Source organism: Equus caballus, chromosome 5 (genome assembly GCF_041296265.1).
Source record: "Equus caballus isolate H_3958 breed thoroughbred chromosome 5, TB-T2T, whole genome shotgun sequence".
Lineage (NCBI taxonomy): Eukaryota > Metazoa > Chordata > Mammalia > Perissodactyla > Equidae > Equus > Equus caballus.
Genome location: NC_091688.1, coordinates 4,820,281 through 4,847,557, shown reverse-complemented (window position 1 = coordinate 4,847,557; position 27,277 = coordinate 4,820,281). Strand labels below are relative to the sequence as shown.

Genomic DNA, 27,277 nt, shown 5'->3' with positions numbered 1-27,277 from the left:
TTCAACTCAGCCAGTATTTATTAGGCACGACTACAGGCAAGGCACAGTGCCAGGTGCTGTGGGCACAACGACGAGAAGGCCAGGCCTCACCCCAAGGTAGGGGCTCACAGTCTAGTGAGAGAGACACACTCACAGGTCACAAAAACACAGGCAGAGCAAGGTGAGCTCTACAGCAGAGGCGGAACCAGCAGGAGAGCAGGGAGCCGGCCCGGACGGGCTGCGCCCTGGCTGATGGGGGGTTTGCTGTGGGGAGTGGCACCACAGCCAGTGCCCGGGAGGTGGGTAGGCTTCGCACAGGTGGGACCAGACAGAGACGGTGGGAGGAGGTATAGAGGGGATAGGACACTGCATGTCCAGAGAACAGAGACGGAATGTCTGCCTTGACTGAAATATAGAGGCAGCTAAAGCCAGAGGAGTGTCTGGCTAGACGGTAGGGGATCTCCCTCTAGTAAGGAGATGTGACTTCATTCTGCAGGCAATGGTGAGCCATCAAAGGTCTCTGAGCAACGGAATGACATCTTCTTTCCTCAATTCCAGGCACACTGCTCTGAGCATTACATGATTAGCTCTATTTTTGTTACCTTCATTCTGTGAACTCACACCCTCTTGCTCTCTGGCGACACTTACTTTCCAGGGCTGCACAAAGCTAGGAAGCAGTGGCCTTAGGCTAGGTAAACTCTGAGCTCACTTAACAGCTTTGCACCCACAGAACAGGAAGTGCAGCCTTCTAGAATCATCCGAGAGTAACAGGCAGAGCACAAGGAAGGTTCTCAAGAGCTTTTGTCGCCTGAGCATGGCATGGAGAAGCTGCAGAGAAGAAGAGAGCCCAAAAAGAAAACGATGGAGAGACGGAAGGGACAATAACAGCATCTTGCAAACTAATCCGTCCTCCAGTGGGCTTCTGGTATGACGCACCCACCCTCTAGCTCACGGGGTGGGGAGACCTGCAGTCTGACTCACTGGGCTCAATGGAGGGGGTTCCTAGAGCTCTACACATAGAAGGTTTTCTGCTGACCCCTTCCCTAAGATCCTGCCTAACTGTCCAAGGAGGAGGGAGAATGGAGCCCACCCCCACCCGGGCCACCCCAGCCTGAGAAGGGATGCGAGGCCACTGCTGTCCAGGTGGACACGGCGATGCTGGTCAGCGAGGGCTCCCCTAGAACCTCCACGCCAGCCGAGGTGGGTGCCTGGGTGGAGAGGGGCGAAGTCACAGCTGGGTTACCCAGAAGAAAGGCTCCCGGGGAGCCAGCGTGCACCTCTGTGCCCGGCCCGGCAGGGCCCGCACCGCTGTTGCTGATGGTCCACAGGCAAGGGTAGGGGCTGCAGAGACAGAGAGAGATGATGGTTGGTGACGCTCCCTGGAAAGACTGCCACCTGACGAGCATGTACACCTGCTGAGAGGAGCCACCGGGTCTAGGGAGATGGCACCTGGCCACGGCTCTGTTTCTAGCTTGGACACAGAATGGCCCTGTTTCTGCAGAGACGCCAAGAGAAGCAGCGAGATGTAGTGGAATAAGCATACGATTAGGAGCCCCGAGCCCTAAATTTTGACACTGGCCCTGCGCCAGGCAAGTTGTTCATTTTAAACACAGCATTTTATTTCTCTAGGCCTCCCTTGCAGCTGGTTACATGGACAGGAGGGAAAGGGGAACATTCGGACGGGAGGATCTGGAAGTAAGATCCCTCACTGGCCAGGAGAAGCCATGCGGCGTAACAACCAGGACTCACTGTGTCAGAAAACCTGGGTTTGAATCCTGGCTCTGCCACTTACTAACTCCATGACTTTGGTCAAATTATTTAATCTCTCTGAGCCTCAGTTTCCTCGTCTTCAAGATTTGGAGTGATAATTACACATACCTTACAGATATTGTCGTGAGGATTAAACAGGATGATGAGCAGACGATGCCTAGCACATGGCCCTCAGTCCATGGTGGCTGTGATAATTCCGTCTCGCATTCCTGGTCTCTACCTGTCAGCCCTGGTTCCTGGCGGAAAAGCCAGGCAGCTGGACCACTTCCTTGGCCTTCTCTTATTCCTTAGACTGGTTCACAAACTTGCAAGTTTTAAAACAAATACTGATGCCTGGGCCCTGGCCCAGACATTCTGATTTAACTGGTCTGGCATGCAGCCTGGGTATGAGGATTTTTAAAAGCTTTCCAGTTGATTGTAATGTGCAGCAAATTTTGCACCTTAACATAGAACCTAGATGAAAATGACCGCAGTCGGAACAGGGAGAATCACCCGCGATGCTTCAAGCCTTTAGTCGTCACCACGTTTGACATCTTAGAGTCTCTGCATTGCCTGACCCTGCATTGCCTGACACTGCATTGCTTGACAATAGGCTCATTACCCAGTGATGGCACTGAACACATTTGTTTTTCTCTTGCAAAATCTTTATAAAGTCAGGAATGGGTTAAATATGCCAACGAGGGAACCAGAGGTAGCTACGCCACCCTGCACTCTGGGCCATATTTCAGATACCAGAGACCTCATTGGACCATAGGAAACCTGCAGAAGCCCATGCCCTGGGCTTCTTTCTGAGCCAGCTCTGCTTGCCGGGATTCTGGCCCCACCTCCAGAAGAGACTTTTTTGCAATATCCCCCGGAGCTCCCTCCTGATGCCTCCTGGGCCAGTGGGAAGACCAGGGCTCTGAGTTACATCACTTGCTTACAGGAAGTTTTTAACACTTCCGAGCTTTAGTTTCTCCATTAGTAAAATAGGAGTTTTAATACCAGCCTTGTAGATGCCTTTAAATACTATAAATGACTTACATAAAATATCTAGTACAGAACTAGGCACATGATTGCTTAATATCTTCAAGGACACTCTTTCTCACTTCCCACCACAGCCCAAATCAGTGCATTTCCCTTAGAGCCTCCAGTCAAGCACTGTCCAATAGAAATAAAATATGAGGGGCCGGCCCCGTGGCGCAGCAGTTAAGTTCGCACGTTCCGCTTCTTGGTGGCCCAGGGTTCGCCGGTTCGGATCCCGGGTGCGGACATGGCACCCCTTGGCACACCATGCTGTGGTAGGCGTCCCACATATAAACTAGAGGAAGATAGGCACGATGGTAGCTCAGGGCCAGGCTTCCTCAGCAAAAAGAGGAGGACTGGCAGTAGTTAGCTCAGGGCTAATCTTCCTCAAAAAAAAAAAAAAGGAAATAAAATATGAGCCACAAATGCAAGGCTAAATTTTCTAGTAGCCATATTTTTAAAAGTAAAAAGGATAAAAAGAGAAAAACTGAACTTATTATTAATAATATTTTAGGTAACTGAAAATACTCAAAATATCATCTCAACATGCACTTGACGTAAAAAAATTACTTTTATCCTTTATTTTGTACTAAGTCTTTAAAATTCTGTGTGTATGTTACACTTTCAGCACCTCTCAATTTGGACTAGTTGCATTTCAAGGGTTCAACAGCCACAGGTGGCTCGTGGCGCCTGCACTGGACAGCACCGCGCTAGACCCTGTGGGCCGCAGCAACATGGACATCAAGATCACAGTTTAGGCCACATCAGCCACACCTGGAAGCTTGCTAAAAATGCAGACTGGCCCCAACCCAGACCTGCCGATCAGGTTCCGTATTTAAACAACATTCCCCATGATCCTAATGCACAGTGAAGCCTGAGGAGCTCTGCTGTGGGCCCGAGCCCTGCATTCTCCTCCCTTTTGCTAGACCTACAGACACCAAGACATCTGCCATCTCCCCAAGTACCGTCTTGTAATTTTGAATCCCCTTGTTGGGCCTTCTCAAAATTCTGCCTATCTATGTTGAACCTAACAGCTGACCTCTATATAGCACATTATTACTTACAAAGCATTTTCCTGTGATTTCTCATTTTGGTGTCCCCATAACCTACAGAGTAGCTCATCTTATTTCCATATTACAAGATAAGAAAGCTACAGCTTGGTGATGCTAAGAAAATCGACAAAGTCACAAAGTCAATCAGAGTAGAACTGGGACTCAAGCCAGAGTCCTGACAGAAGTGCTGTCAGACTCCAAGGCCCCTTTCCTTTCCACGCCACCACACTGATTTCCAGAAGTCAGAACGAAATGCAGGTCTCTGGTGTGAGAGTGATGCCGTGGGTCCTACATGCTACACTTAGCCCTGTCACCCGGGTGTGGTCCAGGCACCCACTATCTGTCCCCTTGTTAGAATGGGTGGCTTATGAGAATATGGACAATCAGGTCTTGAGATCTCAGTGTGTATTTACACTCTTCCCCTTCGATCTCCTTGTATTCGGTATCTATCTGCTCCTACCACAGTGTATGGTATTTCTGACCGGCTCCAGATGAATGAGCCCAGGCCATGATGTCTTTTCCCTTTTAAAAACAAAATACCAATGCTACAAAAGAAAGAGTATATCTCTGAGCAGTGCTTTCCCACTCCCCTCTCTCCAGGAGTAAAAGGTCCATCCTGTTGTTACCGTTACTTCCTAGTGGCTTAGAAGTCAGGACAATAGCTCAGAGCAAGCCACTTAGGAAAAAGAGCGAAGCTGGGTCCCCAGCCCTAAAGTAAACTCCCAAGCCCACCAGAGAGCAAGTTGCTGGTGTTGGTCTTACCTAGGCCCTGGATTCATTGGTCCACTCGTGTGGGGTACAGACAGGATGCTGGCATGGGGTGTGGAGGATAAGGACGTCCAGCTGTCAGCTCCGGAGAAAACTTGCAGATTATTGCTGGAGCTTTCTATCAAATTCACTTTGGGAAAATAACAACAGTTGAATTGATGGAGCATGCGGAATATATAAAGATGGCGACCAATGACATGATCCTAGGATAAAATATAACCATGGCTTGTGCTACAGGTGCCAATAGTTGGTTAGTACCTTCTGAGGGAAACAGAAAAGAGGGAGGAACTTAGGTTTATTGAATGTCAACCATATGCCACATGCCGCTCATATTTTAATCTTCACAACAACAACTTATCATCTCCATTTTATACATGAGACACAGAGGGAGGTGATCTGCCCTTTGTGACACAGATCTGTCTAACTCATGTCACCACAATCACTCCTCTGTAAGAACGGACCATATCATCAGCCCCTCAAGATAAGCCCAAGGGCCACCAGTGCCCCAGATGAGACTTCTCAGAACAAGGACCTTATTCTTCTCAACAGCCCCAAGTAGATTTAAACTTCTCAAGAATAGTGTCTTCTATGTCTTTGAATCTCCATTTGCATAAACAGTGTATACCTAAGGGAGAGGAAGAAGGAAAGAGAAGAAGGGAGGAAGGAGGGAGAGAGGAGAGAGAGGAAGAAGATGCCAGTATAGATATGTGGCCAAGTCACTCTTTTTCATGGTCTGACACTTGCAACTTCTTCAGCCTCAGCTCTTGCATCTTCCACCTCTCCCTGCTCCTCCACACTCTGTTCCAAATCTGTTCCCCAGCCAACCCAGGGTTTCTCACCCTTCTATGTCTTTGCTCATACTGCTGTCTTACCTGGAGTGCTCTGCACCTTTGCCTGTGTCCCATGTCATCCATCCTTTCACCCCTGCCCACTGCCCCCTCTGTCCTTTTCTATTCATCCCTCAAAGCTCAAGTTAAATGTCAATCCCTCTGGGCAGATCTCGCTGCTCTTTTTCCTTGATTCCCATAGCATCTGGGCATATGTGTTCTATAGAATGTTTCTCAAACTTTAACGTGCATAAGAATCACCTGGGGATCTTGTTAAAATGTAGACTCTTTCAGAATGAGAACCTGAGAGTCCACATTTCTAACAAGTTCCCAAGTGATGCTGCAGGTCCAAGGACCATGTTAGAGCTCTCACCACATTGTATTGTGATGAATTATTTATGTATTCACAGAGCCCTGAGCTCCTCCAGGGAAGAAACTATACCCTAACTGCCTTGCTATCCCCACGGCCTAGAGGAGCGCCCAGGACACAGCAGATGCTCAGATGTATTGTGTGCTGACGATGGGAAAGAAGCAGGACACTGCTCAGTTTCTGATATCAGTGAGCTACATTTTCTCCCTTCCTGGCAGGAGTTGTCGCAGTTGCCGGGAGTAGCAGGTGAAGGGCCACAGGGACGGGTAGCTGGTGACCAGGAAAGCCCTCTGCAGATTCAGAGCTCAGGAGGTCTCTGAGGCTGGAATCTTAACACTTTCCTCCATCTCCAGTGCCATGAACTGTACTTATTTGTTTTATTTAACATCAATCTCCCCGTCTGAGAATAGAATCTCCATGAGCGAGTATTTGTCTATTTTCTTCATGGACAGAAACTGGCACAGTCAGCCTGTAATAAATATTTGCCGCATGAATAATTGAATGAGAAATCAACCTTTGGATTCATTTCTCCTTTCCTTCCTTCGTTTCTCCCTCCCTTCCCTGGACTTCCCATGCAACACAACTGTAGAAAAAGGCCAAGTGAAGGCCCTGAGCTGAGTGTCTCGGACCCCCACAACTTCTCTTGGCTTTTAGAGCTGCAGCCTGAAACTGCTCGGGACTCCAGCACCCTGGGAGGAGGCCTTTACTCCCATTAGAACCAGGAGACTGTCTTCTGAAATAATTACAAAACACTAATAATGTTATATTAGTAAATAAACTAAGACATTAAAATAATAATATAAAATAACAGCACATATATTAGATGAAAGGGGTTCCATCTGCAGATACTTCTTTTTACTATCTGTTTATCCATTTCTCTCCACCCCGCTCCCCCTCATATCCCCAAGGGTATCATTAGCAGAACCACACACCTGAGGGAGAATGGTTTCTATGCATGTAAGCAGAAGGGTAAGGAGCCTGCCGGTGTCCTCGGAGGCCAGGATAGTGCTCACAGCCCTGGTGGGTGTGGGGAGCAGACAGAGGCAAAGGAGTAGCATACTGATAATTAGCATTTCCTGCTGTGCACACTCCATCCGGATTGGAAAAGATCCATCCTCCCACTAAAACAGACAAGAGGAAGATACAGAAACTGACACTGTGAACTTTATACAAAAAGTCAGGTAACCAGCCACTTTGCACAGCTATGTTTCTGTGTGAAGGACACTATCTGCCCACGTGCAGATAAGTGCCACCACCCCCACTGGCACTGTCCTTCCACGTTCGCAGCTAAGTTGGCTTCTTGGGAGATGAATGACAGGTCCTATCAAAGTTTGAAACCTCTTAAGGAACACTGGAATCACAGATATATGAAAGACTATTTGAAAGTATAAGTTAATAGAAACGTAAAAATTAAGTTGCTTCTGACTTAATTGAATTAGATTAGAAGTCAGTCTAGGAAGGAGTGTTAGATGTATATGTAACTCACTGATCTACAGCTACTAGGGAATGTTTAATGTGGTAACACAGAAAGAGTGGAGGCCTCTCTATTTCTGCCCAGTGGGAAGGGGTCTTAGTTCTCACTCCAAGCAAAAGGAAACAGGATGCCTCCATCACCACCCAATAGGGGACTCTGAAAGCAGAGAGGGAGCTGGCTAGCACATCTTGATGGCAAGAACCTTGCAGAACATTTTAGAAGGCTGCAAAATAGCTCATAGAAATTTATTTTTGAATAATCATCTCAACTGACGCAGCAAAAAGCAATTACAAAATTTTATATCCTTTCATGATAAAAAAGAGTCAATAAGCAAATATAAGGAAATTGCCTCAACATAATAAAAGCCATGTATGACAAGCCCACAGCAAACATCAAACTTGATGGAGCAAAACTGAAAGCTTTTCCTCTGAGATAATGAAAAAGACTAGGATGCCTACTCTCACCACTTCTACTCCACATAGTATTGGAGTCCTAGCCAGAGTAATTAGGCAAGAAAGAAAAGAAGGAAGGAAGGAAGGAGAGAGAAAAGGAGGGAGAAAGAGAGAGAGAGAAAGAAAGAGCATCCAAACTGGAAAGGAAGAAATAAAACTATCTGTTTGCAGATGACATGATCTTATATATAAAACCCTAAATGTTCCACAAAAAAACTGTTAGAACAAATTCAGCAAAGTTGCAGGATACAAAATCAACACATAAAAATCAGTTGCCTTTCTATACAGTAACAATGAACAATCCAAAAAGTGAATTAAGAAAACAATTCCACTTATAACAGCATCAAAAGAACAAAATACTTAGGAATAAACTCTACCAAGGAGGCAAAAGACTTATTCACCAAAAACCACAAAACGTTGCCATAAGAAATTAAAGAAAAAAGAAATAAATGGAAAGACATCCCATGTTCATGGATTAGAAGACTTAATATTATTAAAATATTCATACAACCCAAAGTAATCTACAGATTCACTGTAATCCCTATCAAAATCCCAATGGCATTTTCAGCAGAAGTAGAAAAAAAGCAATCCTAAAATTCATATGGACTCTCAAAAGACCCCAAATAGCCAAAACAATCCTGAGAAGGAAGAACAAAAGTGGAGGCCTCACACTTCCTGATTTCAAAATATATTACAAAGCTACCATAATCAAAGTAGTATGGTACTGGCATAAAGACAGACATATGGATCAATGGAACAGAAAGGAGAGTCTAGAAATAAACCCCCACTTATATGGTCAAATGATCTTCAACAAGAGTGCCAAGACTATATGATGGAGAAAGGATAGTCTCTTCAACAAATGGTGTCAGGAAAGCTGGATATTCATGTGCAAAAGAAAGAAGCTGGACTACTATCTTATGCATATCTAAAAAATAACTCAAAATGAATTACAGACAAATGTAAGACCTAAAACTATAAAATTCCTAGACGAGAACACAAGGGAAAGTTTCATGACATTAGATTTGGCCATTATTTCTTGGAGATGACACCAAAAGCAAAAATGGACAAATGGAACGTCAAACTTAAAAACTTCTGCACAGCAAAAGAAATAACCAACAAACTGAAAAGGCAACCTATGGGATGGAAGAAAATCTTTGCAAACCATATATCTGATAAGGGATTCATATCTAGAATATATAAAGAACAACCACAACTTAACAACAAAAAGACAAACTCGACTGAAAAAAGGGTAAACGACTTGAATAGACATTTCTCCAAAGACACACAAATGACCAAAAAGTATATGAAAAGATGATCAACATCACTAATCATCAGGGAAGTTCAAATCAAAACCATAAGATATCACCTCATACTGTTAAGATGGCCATTATCAATAACAAAACAACACAAAACCAGAAAATAACAAGTGTTGGCAAAATATGGAGAAATTGGAACCCTTGTGCACTGTTGACGGGAATGTAAAATGGCGCAGCTGCCATGGAAAACAGTATGGAGGTTCCTCAAAAAATTAAAAATAAAACTACGACATGATCCAGGAATCCCACTTCTGGGTATATATCCAAAAGAATTGAAGATATTTGCATATTTATGTTCACTGTAGCATTCTTCACAATAGCGAAGAGGTGGAAATAACCTAAATGTCCATCGACAAATAACTGGATAAAAAAGTTTGGTGTATACGTACTATCGAACATCACTCAGCTTTAAAAAAAAAAAGGAAATCCTGTCAGATGCTACAACATGGATGAAGCTTCAGAACACTAGACCAAGTGAAATAAGCCAGTCACAAAAAGACAAATACTGCATGATTCCCCTTATGTTTTAGGTATCTAAACTAGATAGAGAGAGAGAGAGCTAGAAAGTAGAATGGTGGCTGCCAGGGGCTAGGGGGAGGGAGAGGCAAGGCGTTGCTTGGAGAAGTAGTTTCAGTCACGCAGGATGCGGGGGGGGGGCGCGGAGGGTCTGGGAATTTACTGCACTACAATGTGCGTGTAGTTGACTATATTGTACTGTACACTTGGAAATTGTTGGGAGGGTGCATTTTATATTATGTGTTTTTTGCCACAATAAAAAATATTGATTCGGAATAGAAGGCTCTACTTCAAGTGAGTTCACGGATAAAGACTGAGACGTAGTAACGCAGGCCCTGAAACAAGAAGCGCGTCTCACCGACCAGATCTCAACTGAGATACCCGCAGATGAGGACTCAGACAGGGCCAGAGCTGTGCCTCAAGATTGTTGACTAAGGATTGTCCCTGGGGCTTCAATAATAAGGAAATGGAACTTTGATTAGAAACCATTGTCTTTGCTTAATACTTTTTAAGTATAAGTAAGGAAATTGTACAGAGTTCATCTCACAAAGCGTGGGTCAGTCATTCTCAACAAATCCTTTTGTCGTCTTCCTTTTCCCATTGTTGTATAGACATGTGGCCTGAGGGGTCCCTATCTGACTAATAGAATCAAGATTCAGGGGTCCAGTGGGCAAAGCCAGGCAAGAGATCCCCAGAACCACACTTCTGCCCACATACAACGTACACATCTCAAGAATTTTACTGAGAAGACTGCAACGCATGGACTTTGAAAAGGTGTGGTTCTGTACCGCTCCTCTCCCACATAAAAAGGCTTTTTATTCCAGGTCACTTTAAAAAATGCTTTTCTGAGAGCTGCTTCTCTTTATGGGGGTATCCTGCCATTTCTGCAATGGAAGATGCATTAAGATTTAGAGAAGGAGGGAGTGAAGAATTCCATAGGTGGGAAACTGCAGACAGGATCTTAGCAAACCACTATAATCCAAATTAAAGAGTGTCACAGACACCAGGGGTAACTTGTCCACTCTGATGTCGCTGACCTTGGGTTACTGTTGCAGCTTCAGAGGACCTGCTCCACCACGGGGCCTCCTCTACAATCTGAGACTTACAGAGGGTGGCACCCTGTCAGGAACAGCCAATGCCACCTGCGGAATCCCAGCTGTATCACCCCAACTCTCCCTGCTGCTTTCCAGTCAAGGAATGCAGGCTCTCCCTCATCTGCACGGCTACAGCCTGCCTGAGGCACTGAAAATTAGCAAACACTAACAACAGGGGGAATCCAGGACAGAGACAAGAGAGGAGAGTGTGAAGGCGGGAGATACACCCAGCATGCACTTTTGAGAGTTCCTAGCCTCACTGACGTGAAACTAGAGTCTAAGAAATTCATCATTTTCATTCTTATCTCCTGCCTAAGATTTATTTAAGCCCCTTAGGAACACTGGTTCTCTCTGGGAATTCTGGAAAGGGCATAAACTTGTCTTGAGTGGAAGAATTAACCTGTTGAGTCTAGATAGAAGGTTTGGAATAGACCGTAAGCCGTCAGGACAAGTAAAAATTCTGAGTGTGGTGGGAGATTGCTCCTAGACGCCCCAGGCATCACCCAGTTCAGCCAACTCACAGTGAGAATAGGCCACATGCTGGCTCTCAGCGACAGCTTCCGGGACGTCTTTTAGGTGGTTCCTGAAAGAGTAACAAAAGGGCGTTGCGGCCCGTCCAGCTTATCATACGAGTCTAGCACAAAGCACAGCCACAGTGATCTCTGGAGAGCAATCCATTTCTTGGAATAGGAAAATCAAACACCTTTTTTCTCCAAGCTACTATCTTTCCCCCGTTCTCCTACTTCCATGGCACTTTTATCTACTTGTTCAACTGCTCTTTGAGTTGCAATTTTACGGTTACTTCAATTTACCATATTTACAGCGGCAGCAGTCTCTATTTGGTTTGATCATACTGATTTGTGGTCATTGCTCCTGCCTGCCTAATTTCGTGCCCCAATTACCACAGCTGAGATTGGCATAGGACTTCAGGTCACAATCACACCTGTGATATCCTGTGAGGGAACTCTCACTGTGCCGATTTTGCAGATTAACAAAGTGGATCTCAGGGAAGTAAACCGACTTTCACAAGATCAGACAGCTGGGAAATGGCAAAGCTAGGACTCGGCATCAGGACCTCTTACTCAAGGTCCTAAATTCTCCTTATTATACTGTGCTACTATCAATTTGAATCTAGACCCTATTATCTCGCACATCCAATTTTCTTTGGGCCTTTAGTCATCTGAAAAAGTTTTAAGTCTGTCTCCTACATCATTGAAAATTAAGTCAGATATTGAAAGGACAGACCCCCTGACACATCATTGTAAACATCTGTCTATTAATCCAGAGCCTTTAAGATGTAAAGGGAAAATCAGACAGTTATAGGAGGAATTGAAACGATCTGAAACTCAGACAATAAAATCTGAACACTTCACAGGTCATCGTGTATATACTCTGGGCCTTGTTAATAGAAGTCAAGAATAAGTACCATTATCCTTTTATTTTTTTTCTAGAATGGAAAGGAAAAATACAGAGATATAAAGCCCCTGACCTAAAGTGGTAGAATTGTCATTCACACCCCCAGAAGTCTCTGACTTCCCTTCTCTCAGATTTGAAAGATATGGGCCTCTCATCTTTACGAATTACTTGCATGAATTACTCAGCTTTACTAGGCTAAATGTAGTTGTTAAAAAAACAAGTTTATTGACACCATACTACTCAGAGATAATTGGGGGAAGAGTAGAGTGAATTATTAAAAATCTAAATCACTTAATTTTTTTTAAATTTGGCTGTGATACTTTCAAGAATCCAGAGTAAGACAGAGCTGACACAACATTGCCAGTGGAGGGTCTCCTGATCCCTATTATAAGGGACAGATCGTTGAGTTTGTTGATTTTGTTGAATATTGAAGTTGATATTGAAAACATATTTCTGTCAAAGGTGATGCAAGTGCCACTAGTCCAGACCCTTTCGAGATGATCATAAATTTCACAATTGCAGAAGTCAATTCACAAGATTTTACTGAAATTTCTCTACTCACCTTTCCTTGGCATCCAAGAAGGCTTTGGCAAAAGGGTTGTACTTGATTTTGAGAGCTGTTATCTTAGGTTTACAAAGACAAAAAGTGTTAGTGAGAGTGGAACACGCGTGTGCAAACAGGACCCTCTCTCTTCACCCATGAATTTCCATAAAATCAGAATACTTCCCCTCTCTCTTTTTTTCTCCCTCTCCATGCTCCTTTGCTCACTTCTGCTTGAAATCACCATTGCACTCTCTCTGCCAAGGAGCATTTTATTGTGGCATGTGGTGAAAATGACAAATGCAGTGAACAGTCAGCCAAGAAAGGGCAGAGCATTAGAAATGAGCAAATACATATAATATATATATGACATATATTTGGTTTTCATCTCTCCCCACTGGGATGTAAGTGCCTTGAGGACAGGGCCCACATCTATTCTATTCACTGCAGTATTCCCAGCACGTGGAACAACATCCAGCATGTAGTAATACGCAACAAATATTTGCTGAATAAATAAATATCAAAAAGAATGTTGACATCAGCAAGGGCCTAAGACTTGCTGCTTTCTGGTGGAAGGAAAAAAAGTAAAATAAAAGCCTTTGTGGCCCAGGAACTGTGGGAAGAAATCAAGAGGGAGACAAAGGAGAGCCGTGCAGTCAGATCCACATGACCTGGACGTCCTCTTGGCTCAAACCTGGAGAAGGCAAGGCGCGTGAGCAAAGCTAGCAGTGGTCACAAGGGACTTTTGGCTCCCTCACCCACCTCCCGCCCTCTCTCCCGTCAGGGGCATCCACATCGACTTGGCAGGGACATGCTTTCTGCAGAGGGAGGCTCTGAGGTTACATTTTCCTGAGCTTGATTTCCACAGACATATTCAAGACCCAAAATACAGCATCAGGCTGGGTAGCTTGCTGGAGAGGGGGCCTTAGCCGGGCTGGTGGTTCAGAGGGAACTGTCCAGCAAGTGTCCAGGAAAACTTCTGAACATCTACCCAGCAGGAAACCAGATGACAAGTTCTGGCGGCCGTGGACTAAGAGAACAGGCAGCATCGCCCTGGAGACCAGAGGAGGCTAGGACATGGTCCCCAACTCATCCCACTTTCCAGAGTTGCAAAAGCCACACTCTCTCCTCATAGACCCAGACTCGATCCTAGGGAGAGAAGCAGGGGAGGAAGGGATCCAGGAAAGGAAGCGTTTTTAGCTTACAAAGACTGAGCACCCCCTGAGGACCTGTTTAAACTATCAGATATGCAGTGAATTTCTGTTCCCTCTGGCCTGCTGGAGGGGCTCAGCCAAGAGGCCAGATTACCTATAGAAAAGAAATTACATTTCTCTGCACATCTATGATGTGAGTTAAATCTGCAACTCAGTTTCACCTGGGGGCACTAAGGCAGTAGGATGCTCATCAGAATTCTTTAGGGGAACTTGAAAACTATAGATTCTGGGCACCGTCCCTGCAGATTCTGACTCAGTTCGCTGGGTGGGAGCTCGATATCTTTTAAATCTTCCAAATAAAGAAATGCAGATTAAAGCAACAATAAAATAACTTTTTTTTACCTATCAGATTAAGAAATCTGAAAAAGTTTGGTAATCTGCAGTGTTGAGAATGGCGTGGGGCCTGTAAACGGATCTGCCCTTTGGAGGGAGGCAGCTGGCGATGTCTGCCTTGATTCTAAACATACACTCTCCTGGACAGGACAATTCCAGTTCTGGGTGTTCACGACACAAGAAACAACAGTAGATGTTTTGGGATATCCTTTGCGGCTTTATTTACAAGAGAAAATAAAGCAACTGGAAGCCACCTACACGTCCATCAGTGGGGAGCTGATTGCCTGAAATATGACATATCCTCTGCGGGCATTTCAGAAAAGGAGATATGCCTTAGTCTAATTACAAAGAAAGTTACCCATAATACACTGTTAAATAGAAGAAAAAGAAATTTGCAGGCTAACATGAACAATATGAGACAATTTATGTGAAGAAATCTATATTCTCACATATATTTACATAAGCACAGAATATGCGGAGAAAAGAAACACAGTTCAAGCTATAATTTGTAGTGTTCCCAGGAAGTGGGATTCAAAAGGCAGGAGGGAAAGAGTACATTTTAAACTTTTATTTTTCATTTTCACTGTACCTACATCTATAACTACTTATTATGTGGGGTTTTTTTAAATAAACATTTATTACCTTTAAGATTTTTTTTTAAAAGCTAATCAAAAAGAACCCCAGCATCCCCGCAGGTGCTTCTGACCGGCAGGCTTGGGAACCCCTGGACTACTTGAAGGGACCCAAACATCCTGCTCCCATCCAGTTCACAGAGGCCGGATTCTGGCTATTCAGCTCTACCCGCCAGAGTGGCTCAAGTTAGGCAGGAAGAGACCCGAGTGTGCTCAGAAAATCTAACAAACAGGACAGATAGCATAACACAGACCCAAAGAAGGTACACGGTTGGATCAATTGCACAGACTTGCTTCTAGAGCAGGAGAGACACCCAGCTGTGCAGGCCAAGGGCACACCAAGCCCTGAAGCAAAGACTCCCGGGTTTCTGTTGATTTTACTACAATGCACAACTGTGCCTCATCGGTCCAAGAAAAGGAAGGGCTGGTGGGCCTGTGACAAACAGGCAAGAGGGAGCAGAAGGCAGCTACCTCACTGTTCAACTTCCTCTCTGCTGAGTATGTCTGAATCCTGGAAAATCTACCTTTCCTCCAAGCTCGGTCATGGCAATAAAAGCCACACCCCTCCCCCACCCCCCCACCGTCGCACCTCTCTCTCCCAGGTGACATTTGCACACGCACTCACCTCCTCGTTCTGATAGGCAGTCACGGCTATGAACTGGGTCTCAGGGAAGGAGCAGTTCGTCACCATTCGATGGGCGCCTCCAACACGCACTATGTGCACCTGGGGTTCATACTTATGCAGAGAATTCAACATTATCTGTTGCGGTGGAAGAAGAGAAAGAGGAGACATGCAAAGCCCAGTGCACGACAGGTGATAGACGAGCCAGCACAGCGGTTAGTCCCAAGCTCAGCACCCACCCAGTTAGGGCCACACGCTTCAAAGCATAGGTCCCCTGAGCTGCCCCCACCTCTCAGAGAATTGAATGAGGGAATTTTTTCAGAAGGTCCCAGGAGCATAACGTTGGAGCTTCTGCCACGGAGGAGTTGTTCTAAAGAGTGTTCAGTTTTCTGCCAAAATCCTCGCTTCCCTTTTTTTCTCTCCCTATTTTCAGCACAATGTGGGTTTTGAAAAACACATTGTTTTTCTTCATATGAGGAACCCTAATATCTCAAAATACTGACAAAATACTATGCGTTTCACAGTGACTACCGAAAGAGTGATGACATCTGACGTCTGCGGGTCCCGCGTCATCCACTCTTTGTGAGTCAAGTAAAAGGTTTATCGGAAGTCTCCTGTTGTGAAATCTGAGCAGAATAATAGTTTACTTTTCAATTTCCTGTTTTAATAAAGAACCGGAACCTTCTGCATATCACAGACTTGGGTGGATTACATCCCCCCCCAAGAAATGAATTCCCCCGTCCCAGCTGGCTAAGGACAGAGAGATCAGAAAAGGGGCGAGAAGACTGGGAGCCAAGAGGCTGAACAAAATGAAATATGGGGGGGTGGGGGAGAGTAATCAAGACCTTTTCCTCCCAGCTATGTCTCTAATCCCCCCAAACAGTCTATATTTTATGTGATAAACAACCACCTTACACAGTACACTAGTGTTCACAATCCTACCAGAAGAAACAAAAGAGGAAAAGCCCCAAAATCTTGTTTACTCTAATTGGAGACGTTAAATAAAACCTTCCTTATTTAACATTTGTTTGGATTTTTTTTCTGAAAGCCCAAAGTTGATTCAATATTCTATTGATAATTATCATAATGCCCAAGAGGAGGTAGCAATTATTTCATTTAGGAGCAGCTTTTTATTAAGGCATTTGTCTATTGCCAACACACCACTTACACCAAAAAAGGGGAGAGGGATAACACAACCCCGGTGCCCACACGCGGCTCCCTTCTGGTGGGTAAAAAGCCCCCTCGCAAGACAAACTCTGAAAGGCCCTGATGATTAAGTAAACGGCGGGGCTCTCTCACTCTCTCTTAACATCAGGAAGTCCATTAAAAACTGAAAGCACCAATTAAGAGCTGTTTATTCCTGTTTACATTTGGACTCTGGGGAATAATTGGCTTCTGTGGGAGAAGAGGCAGTGAGGACCCCTCTAATTGCCTAAATGCACCCTTGATATTTCTTGATTGGCGTTGTGGGGCAGCTGGGTGGCCAGGTGACCGATCAGTGAGGACCCCTCTAATTGCCTAAATGCACCCTTGATATTTCTTAATTGGCGTTGTGGGGCAGTGGAGTGGCCAGCGACCCATCTTACCTGCCCACCTCCATTGAGCTTGTTGGTCAGCTTCACTTTGCTGAAAGAGATGGGCGCTTTCATCCAGTGGGCCCCAAAGTTGGGGGAGTCGGGGTGGATGTAGACGCAGCTGTGGCTGGAGACTTCTGGCTTGCCTGCGGGCACCCATTCTCCATTGACGTACTTCCAGCGGTGACTGTCCGTTGGGACAAAGTCCAGCAGGAGGGAGTACATGGCATTGGGGTCCAGCCCTGTAACACTAATCTTTAGGACAGGGAACATCCGTCTATAAGAAAAGGCAGAAACGAGCCACAGGAGGGATGTTAGGGACCATCCCCTCGTCCAGCCATCTCTCTACTCCAAGGAGCCTGCCATGGAGTGCCTCAGGGTGCAGAGAATGCCCCAGTGGGGAGGCGGAATAAGGAGAGGCCAGGCCCGCAGCCCCAGTTCCACCGAGCCTCTTTGTATAAATGCATTTTATGTTGGAGTCGTACTTCAAATTGCTGTGCTCCATTTTAAAGTCTGAAACCACTGCTCTAGTCATTTGACAGAGGAGGATCAGACACCATGTTCTCACAGAGAGCTTTCGTCAAAGATTTCCTCCCAGCTTACATCGGATTCTCACATGAATGCCACAAAGCAGCTCTTGCCAGTCTCACAAGAACACAAGTTCTGAATACTAGTAATAGCGTTAATAGAGAAAACATGGTTTCACAGTAAAACAAGTGAGGGGAACCCCTGGCTACACCAAGTTACACCAGCTTCTTTCCTGCAGGACTTCTCGGAGACTTTACTATACCAATGTGCGCCAGGAACCTTTCAGCAGGAGTTGTGGGATTGTGCACACTCTAAACGTACATAACAGTGGAACCATCTTTCCACTGAGCATTTTGTGAAAGTCTGTGTTTGACCAATACACTTCGAGACACGCTAGTCTGGATTTCTTGGTCCTTCTTCCACTCTCGAGAACAATACCAGCAAGTTCACTCTCACAAATATTTGGAGAAACTACCTCACCTGACTTCTGATTCCCTTTAGTTTATTTTTCTTTCACCAAACATTCTAAGTTGCTCCAATCTTTCCTCAAAAGATCTGATTTCCAGACACAAACCTCCTCCCTCCTGATTGCCCCAGATGCTGTCGTATTTCTCAATCCCTCTTATCAAATCCGAGTCCCCAGGTAGAGAAGCTAACAATCTAGCGTCTAGACCCTCGCTACTCAAAGTGGTCCACGAATGAGCAACATCAGCTGGAAGTTTACGAGAAAGGCGGAACCTCAGACCTCACTCCAGACCTACACCGTCAGAATCTGTGCTTTTACAAAATCCCCAGTGAGTCACAGGAACGTTAAAGCTTAAGATGTACTGGCCTAGAGTATCTTCACCTTTTAAGACGACACGGAGCTAAAGGGGGTTGGAGGAGGCACCCTAAGGACTGATACTTCTGATGAGGCTGGGAGGAGAATGAAAAGGGGAAAACTGGAATGTGCCCACTGCTAAGAGGAGGATCCAAGGGTGCCAGGAGCACATAACACTCCATGTGAACATGGGAGTATTAAGAGCAGGATGGGCACAGATGAGGAACTGGAGGGTCACCAAGGACATCCTACTGTGTCCAGAGGTGCCCAGCCTTGAGGGGAGATAGAATGGGAATTGTTACGTTTGGAAAGTGAAGGAACTGACTGGCAAATGACAAGAGATGGATCTAGAGCTGGACTTCAGCCATCCAGGCTCCCTGTCTCCTGAGTTTAAATCACATGGGCTCCCTGAGCTCTGTGGACAGATAAAGGATTTTTTCCGCCTTGGCTCACCCCACCTCATCAAATTTCCTTTCCACCTCCTTTGGTGGCTCCTCCTCCAACTTAGTCCTCCAACTGTGGACACGTAGTGGGGGTCTGTTTTCAGCACCCTCTCTTGCCTGAATGCCCTGCCTTAGAGACTACTTCTAATCTCATGGAAGAATTCAAAGAGCCTGGGGAATTTTATCATTACACTACCCGACACCCACATTCCTGGTATGGCGCTTGGTAAGCATTCAACAGATGGCAGCCTTGAGATGCCATAGGGAAGCCTGACTTTTAGCATAGGTTCTGGTTCAGTTTGCCTAGTTTCAGCTCCCAGCCTTCCTGAGTATACTGCCATAAGCTGCCTTACTTAACCTCTCCGAGCTTCAGTTTCATCATCTCACCACCCAGCCTCATCAAGTTGTTGCAAGAACTCAATGAGCAGATTCATGCAAAGTGCTTTTTCAAGCGCCTGGCACCTCTAAGTGGTCTGCATGTGTTGGCTATCTTGTCATTATATCCAAGACCTTTGACTGGCTCAGTTCTGCTTCTGTTCTAGAATCTCACCTTGGGGCAATGACTCTAGAAGTTGAAAACACAAAGGCATCAACTCAGCCTCCCTCCTGCCTGGCTGACAGGAACCACACCCTTCTGCTTTTCCCTCCGGAGATAAGAAGTCTAGGTAGAATAGGGAGTGTTAGCTGTAAGGGAGCAGAATTTGCCACCCCAAGATGTGTCTCTTTGGCTTGATTATTTTTAAGAAACAAAAGACTCAGGAAGAAATTTTGACCTTCCCCCTAGCTGCTTAAAAGAATTTAAGATGGAAGGCCTGTTCCAGGAAGAAGCCATCATCACAGCTAACTATATAGTATAATATAAACGAGGTGTGGTAGACAGGGAGGAGCCCAGCAAGGCCCATTTGATCAAAGTCCTCTCCATGTCCCATTGTCTCTGCAAAGTATGGCAAACATTTGTTTACCAAACATTTGCTTTTCCATCTGCATGGGAATTCTCTTCCTCCCCTTTGGAATCCCAAACCACTAACCCCAACATCCTCTTTTGTCTTTAGCTGAAGATGGTATCTAAGGTGGTGGCTTCGATTATTTTGGCTCAGTTATCCTGGGTTTCTCCCATGTATAAATGTTATTAACCTTTGTTTGATTTTCTCCTGTTATTGCCTCATCTCAGTTTAATTCTTAGACCTGCCAGGAGAACCTAGAAGTGTAGGGCAAATTTCTTCCTCCCCTACACCGCTATTGGCTATGAGGTTTCTTTATGGGTGTGGTGAAAATGTTCTAGAATTAGATAGTCATGATTGTTGCACAACTTTGTGGATATTCTACATGCTACTAAGTTGTACACTTACAAAGGTGAATTTGCTGATATCTTATTTCTCAAAAAATACTAAATTAATAAATTTAATACCACCTCAGTTTTTATTCTCCAGCTGAATCACACTCATCTGCACAGAGATCCTAGGCTTTGGGGTTTCCTGTGGGAAACGGCTAGTGCTGATGACTCCCTCCTTCCCTTGACTCCCAGCAGGACTGTCTCTCCCTTCCCTCTGTCTTCCTGGGCTCAAGGAAAGAATATTCATTTGAATAGGAGCTTAGGACAAGTATATGAATTGAATCAAATTCCTAGGGGGAAAAAGTACATCAGATGATGCATCCCAAATCCAGATCCTGCCTGAGTGTTGTATTACTTGCCTCCTCTCTCCCCTCCCTTAATGACATGATTATATTTTCATGTTAATGAAAATGATGATTCTCCCCTAGGGAGGCTGCCTATGTCATCTGAATTCTTCCAGCTGCATATTCTTTTGTTCTTTTTCCAAAAGAAGGATTGTTATCTATTTTTTTCTCTTCAAATCAGACTAAACTATTCCCTTTCACAATATATTTTAATGTTTTCAATTATTCTAATGATATCGGCCAACTGTAGAAAACAGAAGCCTCCAGAAAGCACAAATGTCATTTGCAAATAATCACAAAAGTGGGTATCAGAAGTGACCGCAGGGGTCAGACAGGGTCATCTTGACAGCCAGGCGTCCAGCTTGTTGACATGACGTACACAGAGAGCTGGTCTGACTCCTAGTCCAGGGCTTTTTCTGAAATGATAAACTTTATTTTTTTAAAAGAAAACACAGGAATGAAATGTGTATAATTGTCATTTCACACATTAAAGTTTAAAAGTACTGAAAGTTTTCCCAATAGAATATGTAGTACGTGTAAAAATAAAAAGAGGAAACTCACATATCTTCCCCTTACACTAAACTGCCAGAGTAGTGGCACAACTGCTCGTGTGTGACAGCAAGGCTGTCACCTTCACGGTGTGAAGTGTTAGGAAGTCCCATACAATTCTGACTTAAGATTTAAGAGATGATTTAATGCAAGATAGTTTTTCAAATGATAATAGTAAACATATACTGAATTTTATTCTGCAACTAGGACTTAACGTGTATAATCTCATTTAAGTCGTGCTTCGCCCCCAGGAGGTCAGTGTTGTTATGCCCAATTTACAGATGAGGAAAGTGGGGCTCAGGAAGCACAAGCCCATGCTCCTTACACTCTGCCCACTGCCTTCTCTTTTATTACATGCACCGCACTGGTTTTTCCTGTCTCTCTCCTTTTCAGTTCTTCTAGTAAGTAAATATGATCAGGCCAGAATGAAAGGAAAAGTCCCCTTAATAGTTTCCCAAATCTTAATACCTAATTAGAGATTTATTTACTCATTTAATAAATGATTTTTGAGTACCTGCTCAATGCCAGGAGCTGTTCCAGGTGGGGATTCGATGGCAAAAAAGCCGCAGAGCCAGTGTCTAGTTCACAAAGCTTACATTCTAACAGAGAAGTCAGGCAACAAAAATGTAAACAGGTCTTTTCTTAATATAATTTAGACCGCAAGAGTGCCACGAAGGAACTAAAAGGGGTGATGTCACATAGGGAGCTACTCTAGACAGACCTGAGGTAGGGCCGGGGGTGATATTTGAGCTAACAAATAAACAATGAGAAGAAAGGAGTCATGCAAAGGAATAGCAAGTACAGTGGCCCTGAGGGCCAGATACGCCCTGACCTTTGAGGGCTACTGAAGAAAGAGGAGGCCAGTGTGGCTGAGGCCAAATGAAGAAAAACTTCACATTTTTATTTCCACTAGCAGGTTCCAGTGGCCTCCTCTCTCTCTCGGCTGCATCATGCTAGGTCTCACAAAGAACGCAGTGTGACCTTTCATTCCAGAATAGGAAAACGTGTAAAGGCTTTTCTTCTTTCATGAGACGTTCAGGAGCTATGCCTCATGTTCTAAAGAAACTAAAATCACGTGAAAAGATGCTCATCATCATTAGCCATCAGGGTAACGCAAATCAAAACTTCAATGAGATGCCATTTCGCATTCACTAGGATGGCTGTAATAAAAAAGATGGACAATAACAAATGTTGGTGAGGATGTAGAGAAATTGGAACCCTGACACATTGCTGTGGGAATGTAAAATGACGGAGCCGCTCTGCAAAACAATCTGGCCGTTCCTCAGCCAGTTACATACAGACTTACCATATGATCCAGCAATTTCAGTCCTAGGTATGTGCAAGAGAAATGAAAACACACATCCACACAAAAACTTGAAGACAAATGTTCATAGCAGCATTATTCATAATAGCCAGAAAGTGGAAATAACACATGTCCATCGACTAATAAATGGGTAAACAAAATAGGGTATACATATACAATGGAATATTATTTGGCAATAAAAATACTGTAACATGGATGAACCTTGAAGACATTATGCTAAGTGAAAGAAGCCAGTCACAAAGGACCACATGTTGCATGATTCCATTCATATGAAATGTACAAAGTAGGCAAATCTATAGAGATAGTAAGCAGATTGGTAGTTGACTGGGCTGGGGAGGATGGGGGACCAGGGGGTGATGGCTAAGGGATGCGGGGCTTCTTTGGGGGATAATGAAAATGTTCTAAAATTGTTTGTGGGGATAGATGCACAACTCTGTGAATATACCAAAAACCACCCAGTTGTACACTTTAAACAGAAGAATTATATAGTACATGAATTATATCACAATAAAGCTGTTTAAAAAAGTAAAGAAGCCATGACATCTTGGCTCTTAGAAGGACACATCTGAAAAGTGGTACCACAGTTTATTGCTCTATTCTCTTTAGCACTTCATCTGCCAAGAATCTTACAATTCCTTTTATATCACAAATGAACTAAGAGATGCCATGTATTTTTTAATCTCCTTTTTGCCAATGAGGAATAAATAAAAGTCAGTCAACTTGCCAAAAGTCTTGTAACTGGGACGGGAGATCCCCCGGCTCTAAGCCAAGTTCAGCTTCTCCTGCCTCACAATGACCATGGGATGCATTATCTAGGGAGATGTCATCTGTTCACCTGTGGGCACCATTCGTTGAGTCTTTGAAGAGCTGAGAACTATGTAAATCAGCCCTAACTCAGAGACAGGGGCAGGCGCCAGCGTGGCAGGGTGGATGAGCACTCCACAAAACCGTGCTCCAGGTGGTTGGGCTTTGCTGTGAGGCTAGTTTTTCAGTTTTATTTCCCTGACAGGGGACCTTGAGAGCAGCACTGCTGAAGGAGGTGAGGAGTGAGGTTTGCAGGAAGACATAGGGGCAGATTTTGCAGGCAAGGAAACAGCAGAGACGGTCAATGGCAAAATCCATCGTCAAATCCTTCCTCCATCTCCCCATAGAACTATGATATTCATCAAGTGCTCATCAGAGCTTTTGGAGTGTGTGTGTGTGTGCACGCGCACGAGGAGGTGTGAGTGGCACGTGGCTGTTGATGCTTATGCATAGGCGAGCAGGTGTAAGAATAGCAGCAGGGAACCAAGGGGCCTGGGTAGAGGCAGATTACACACATACACATGATCCCCATAAACTGCAACCATCAAGTGCAAAGAAAAACACTGTGGGCTATGGGACATGGAAACTTATTTGCCTGACATGCACCTGTAATTTTCCCCCTCTCACAAGCCCTCACTGGAAATTACCAGCATCAACTCCCTGCAGCAGCATCCCTTACTCATTGGCAAATTCAATCTAGTGATTTCCAACACTCATTTTATGAAAATAAATGGGTGCGACAGTTACATCAGAAATCCTCCCAATTTCTTAAAACCTGCTCAAGGCAAATTTAATCAGAATTAAGTCAAAATTATTTAACTGCGTGGAAACACACATGAAATATAGCATTTTCCCCTAAGGTGAAGATGTTACAGTAAAGAAAACAGGAGGTGCAAGAGACTTCATTTGTTTGCCTCCAAGCCTGAAATAACGTTTTTTTCTGCACCTATAATATCAGTTCCTGGCTTAAAGGATGGAGATGACAGCTGGCTGCACTACAGATGGCTCACGTGAGCTCTAAGAATTATAATTGTTATTGTCACATCTGAAAGACTACTGAATACGAGCACCTAAAAGTTCAAAAGAGAAAAGAGAGGAGGGAGAAAAGGAGGAGGAAAGGGAAAGGAAGTAGTGAAAGAGGGGGGAGAGAGAAAGGAGGCAGGCATGGAAGGAAGGAGGAATGAGGCTATCAGGATCCCAGTTTCTGTGGATCATTCAGTGTTTTTCAGAGAAAATCCTCTCTTTACTACTTCTGATCAAGGTCTGAGGCAAGCCTCCTGTTTATGTACATAAAAGTAAGTCACCACTCAAAAATGAGTGTTTTAATTCTTTCAGCAGCCCATCCTGTGCTATTTCAAAACTTGCTATTATGCAGAAAAATGAGACCTCAAGCGTACAAGGGCTTTCTGACGACATCAGGAAGCTTTTAGAACAGTCAAAAGTCAGCTGCCTACAGGACAGGCAGGTCAAGTGGATGAAGAGGGCTGGGGCTCGGCACTAAACACCGGGAACGTCGCTCTCCACAGAGAAGGGCCCCAAACCCCTCTGCATCGGACTCGGGAGTTGGTGTGAAAGGCAGGGATGGGGCATCTGGAAGAAACACAGCGGGCCTATGGCCAGCGGAAAATGGGTGGGAAGGAGACCGACAGGAATAGATGGGTAGGAGAAAAAGAGAGATGAAGAGGAAAGAAGATGACAAAACGAGAAAGATGTGTTGTCTATCCAGAAGTAAAGTGTTGCTAACAATTTAATCTGTGGAACTAAGAGATTGAGAGTAATTCCAGACCAAGCCCATTCGTTATCAACCACATCAATTTCTTGGAGATTTGTCTTCCCTTCTTTATCTGAAGTATGAAGGGAACTTTCTACCTCCTGGCAAAATCTTGACCCTAAGGGGTTCAGAGACCTTAAGAGAATCTAAGAAAAGATGCAGTTCACTGGAGAAGAGAACAGCAGCGGGGCCTCCACAGATGAGAAGAACCAAGTTGACCAAAATTAGACTTTTTCTACAACGAATAGTTTTCACATAATTAATACTAAGTAACTTTAAAATTGTGAAGAGTTTTAAATTTTAAATATGGAGAAAAAATTATATAGGTGAAAAAAGGCAAGAGAATGCTCTTCTTAAATTGTAAAAGTACATGCCAATATCACGTATTATTAAATTGAATTTTATAACAGTTTCAGAAACTTTTATCTATTCCTTATTGTAATAGGTGAACTATATTTTTACTTAGTGATTGTGCTTATTTTGCTTTCCTATGTGGCCACTCTGACAGCAAGAGAGTATGAGGCTCAGTGTTAGTGTAACTACTTTTCAATAAGTCCAAAGAATAACAAACAGAAAGTTCTACTTATTATCAGACATCATAAAATTTTTACAATTACGTCATCTCTCATCTTTGAAAGGAAAGAAAGTCAATCCAGTTAGGAATTTGAGGTGATTCTTTGAAATTAAAAACATGTTTTATATCTTCTTTCTGCCAAAAACAATGTGTAAATAGAGAGCAAGATTAGGAGCAGGTATCCCTGGATTACAAATACGAAAAGTAATCAACCCTACATATGAAATAACCATGGGACCCATTAAGAGAGAGAGAATACAAACATCAAGCAAGGTTGATATTCCTACTACCAGTAATAATCACAGTTTATTGAAATGCCCTTATTTCTGGTACACTTTTCACTTACAAAGCACTTTAATGTCATGCAACAGCACTCAAGTTCATAACTCTCCCAGATACACAAGGAATGGTTCATTTTCTACACTGTGCATTTTACTCAAAAACAGAAAAGCGAGACATCAGGAATGGAAGCATTTTGCACAAGGACAAAAGCCTGCAGGAGTCCTGCTGACCCCCACTTGTCCCTAATAGGGAGCAGAATTTCTCTCAAAGGTGACAATTACAGTCCTGCCCAAACTAGCCCTACTGAAAATGCCTTTCAAAGTTTTGTACTTTTGCGACCATGTGAACCGAAAGATCAGTGAGCATCCACTGAATGTTGGGAGCCAGTCCAGCCAAGCAGGCAGCAGTAAAGACTTCTTTCAAAATATTTCTGTCGCCTCTACCAAGCGAAAGCTTCTAATATTACTTTGACAGCTCCAGAGTGGTCTAGATTTAACAGAATCCAAGAAATGCCGACAGAGATCAGTTTCAATTAATCCCCAATTTGTTGCAATGAGAGAAAAGAAGGCATCTTCTCTTTCCCCAGACGGGATATTATGGTCTCACTATTTCTGCAGTGGCTCTCACATCCTCACACACAGACAGTCTCAAACAAGCGCTCACCACAAACACACGAGGAAGCGGATGCAGGGAGAAGCACTGAGACCAAATTTGCCATTTGCTCCCAATCTTCAACTAGTCTGAAATTTCTGACAAGTTTGCTATCCTTATGAGGAAACCATCCAGCTTCCAAATAAAGTTGTCTTTCACCTTATCTGAATGGAGACGGGACTCAGATCTGCTCCAGAATATGCAGTCAGTCAAAAATCAGTATTATTTTCTGACTTTTGAGCACATTTCCCAAACTTATGGGGCATGCCCCTCTATGTAGTAATTTCCCAGAATTTCTCCATTTAAAATGCATGCAAGACAGGTGGCTTCAGCCTCCACTTCTCCAATGATCTCAGAGAAATTAATTAAGTTGGCTGGGGGAAAGCCGTGGAGACGGTCCTTCTCATGAGCATGTTTAATCAGACCCCGCTGCCTCTGAGTGAAGAGCGGCAGCCTCTTCAATATTAGAGGGGTCTGACCTCTCTTGCTAAGCCCTGCCAGCCCAAGCAGGGCTGCAGATAAACTCACCTGCCATTCTTGGTCACGATCATTTCGTTCGTGACTTCCTTGAATCTCTGCCAGAGAGGGGCGTCCTCCAGGATGATCTGAAGTTGCTTCTCCGTGGGGTCGCCTTTTTCCCTCCCTGCCTGAAGCTCACTTTCCACCACATTGAGCAGGCGAGAAACAGTGCCATCGCTGGTCTTCTGCGTGCTCAGCTCACTCATGGCCATAGGCCCCTCTCCGCCTCCACTAAGAAATGCTACCCACCTTGCTCTCTTCCACCTCCTTCTTGCTCTCCCTTGCCTGCTTTTCCAACCCAGCTGGACAGAGCCTGGAGAGCTGGAGAGAAGATGCCCTGGCTCTTGCCTAAGCTCTGAGCATGACACCCCTTAAGTCTC

At 44.4% G+C, this 27,277-nt stretch overlaps 1 protein-coding gene across 2 annotated transcripts; it reads right to left on the bottom strand.

Annotated features, from left to right (window-relative positions):
• Positions 1 to 27,277, bottom strand: TBX19 (T-box transcription factor 19). Of its 2 annotated transcripts, XM_001494278.6 has the most exons (8): positions 26,907 to 27,277; positions 16,968 to 17,232; positions 15,385 to 15,519; positions 12,602 to 12,663; positions 11,145 to 11,206; positions 6,704 to 6,892; positions 4,569 to 4,704; positions 1 to 1,320 (listed from the first exon to the last, which is right to left on the bottom strand). In XM_001494278.6, exons 1-8 carry the CDS (start codon positions 27,107 to 27,109, stop codon positions 1,035 to 1,037), a joined length of 1,338 nt encoding a protein of 445 aa, XP_001494328.1. In that variant the 5' UTR covers positions 27,110 to 27,277; the 3' UTR covers positions 1 to 1,034. The 2 variants fall into 2 exon arrangements, with proteins under 2 accessions (XP_001494328.1, XP_070122738.1); XM_070266637.1 differs by lacking the exon at positions 6,704 to 6,892 and having other exon boundaries at positions 26,907 to 27,240.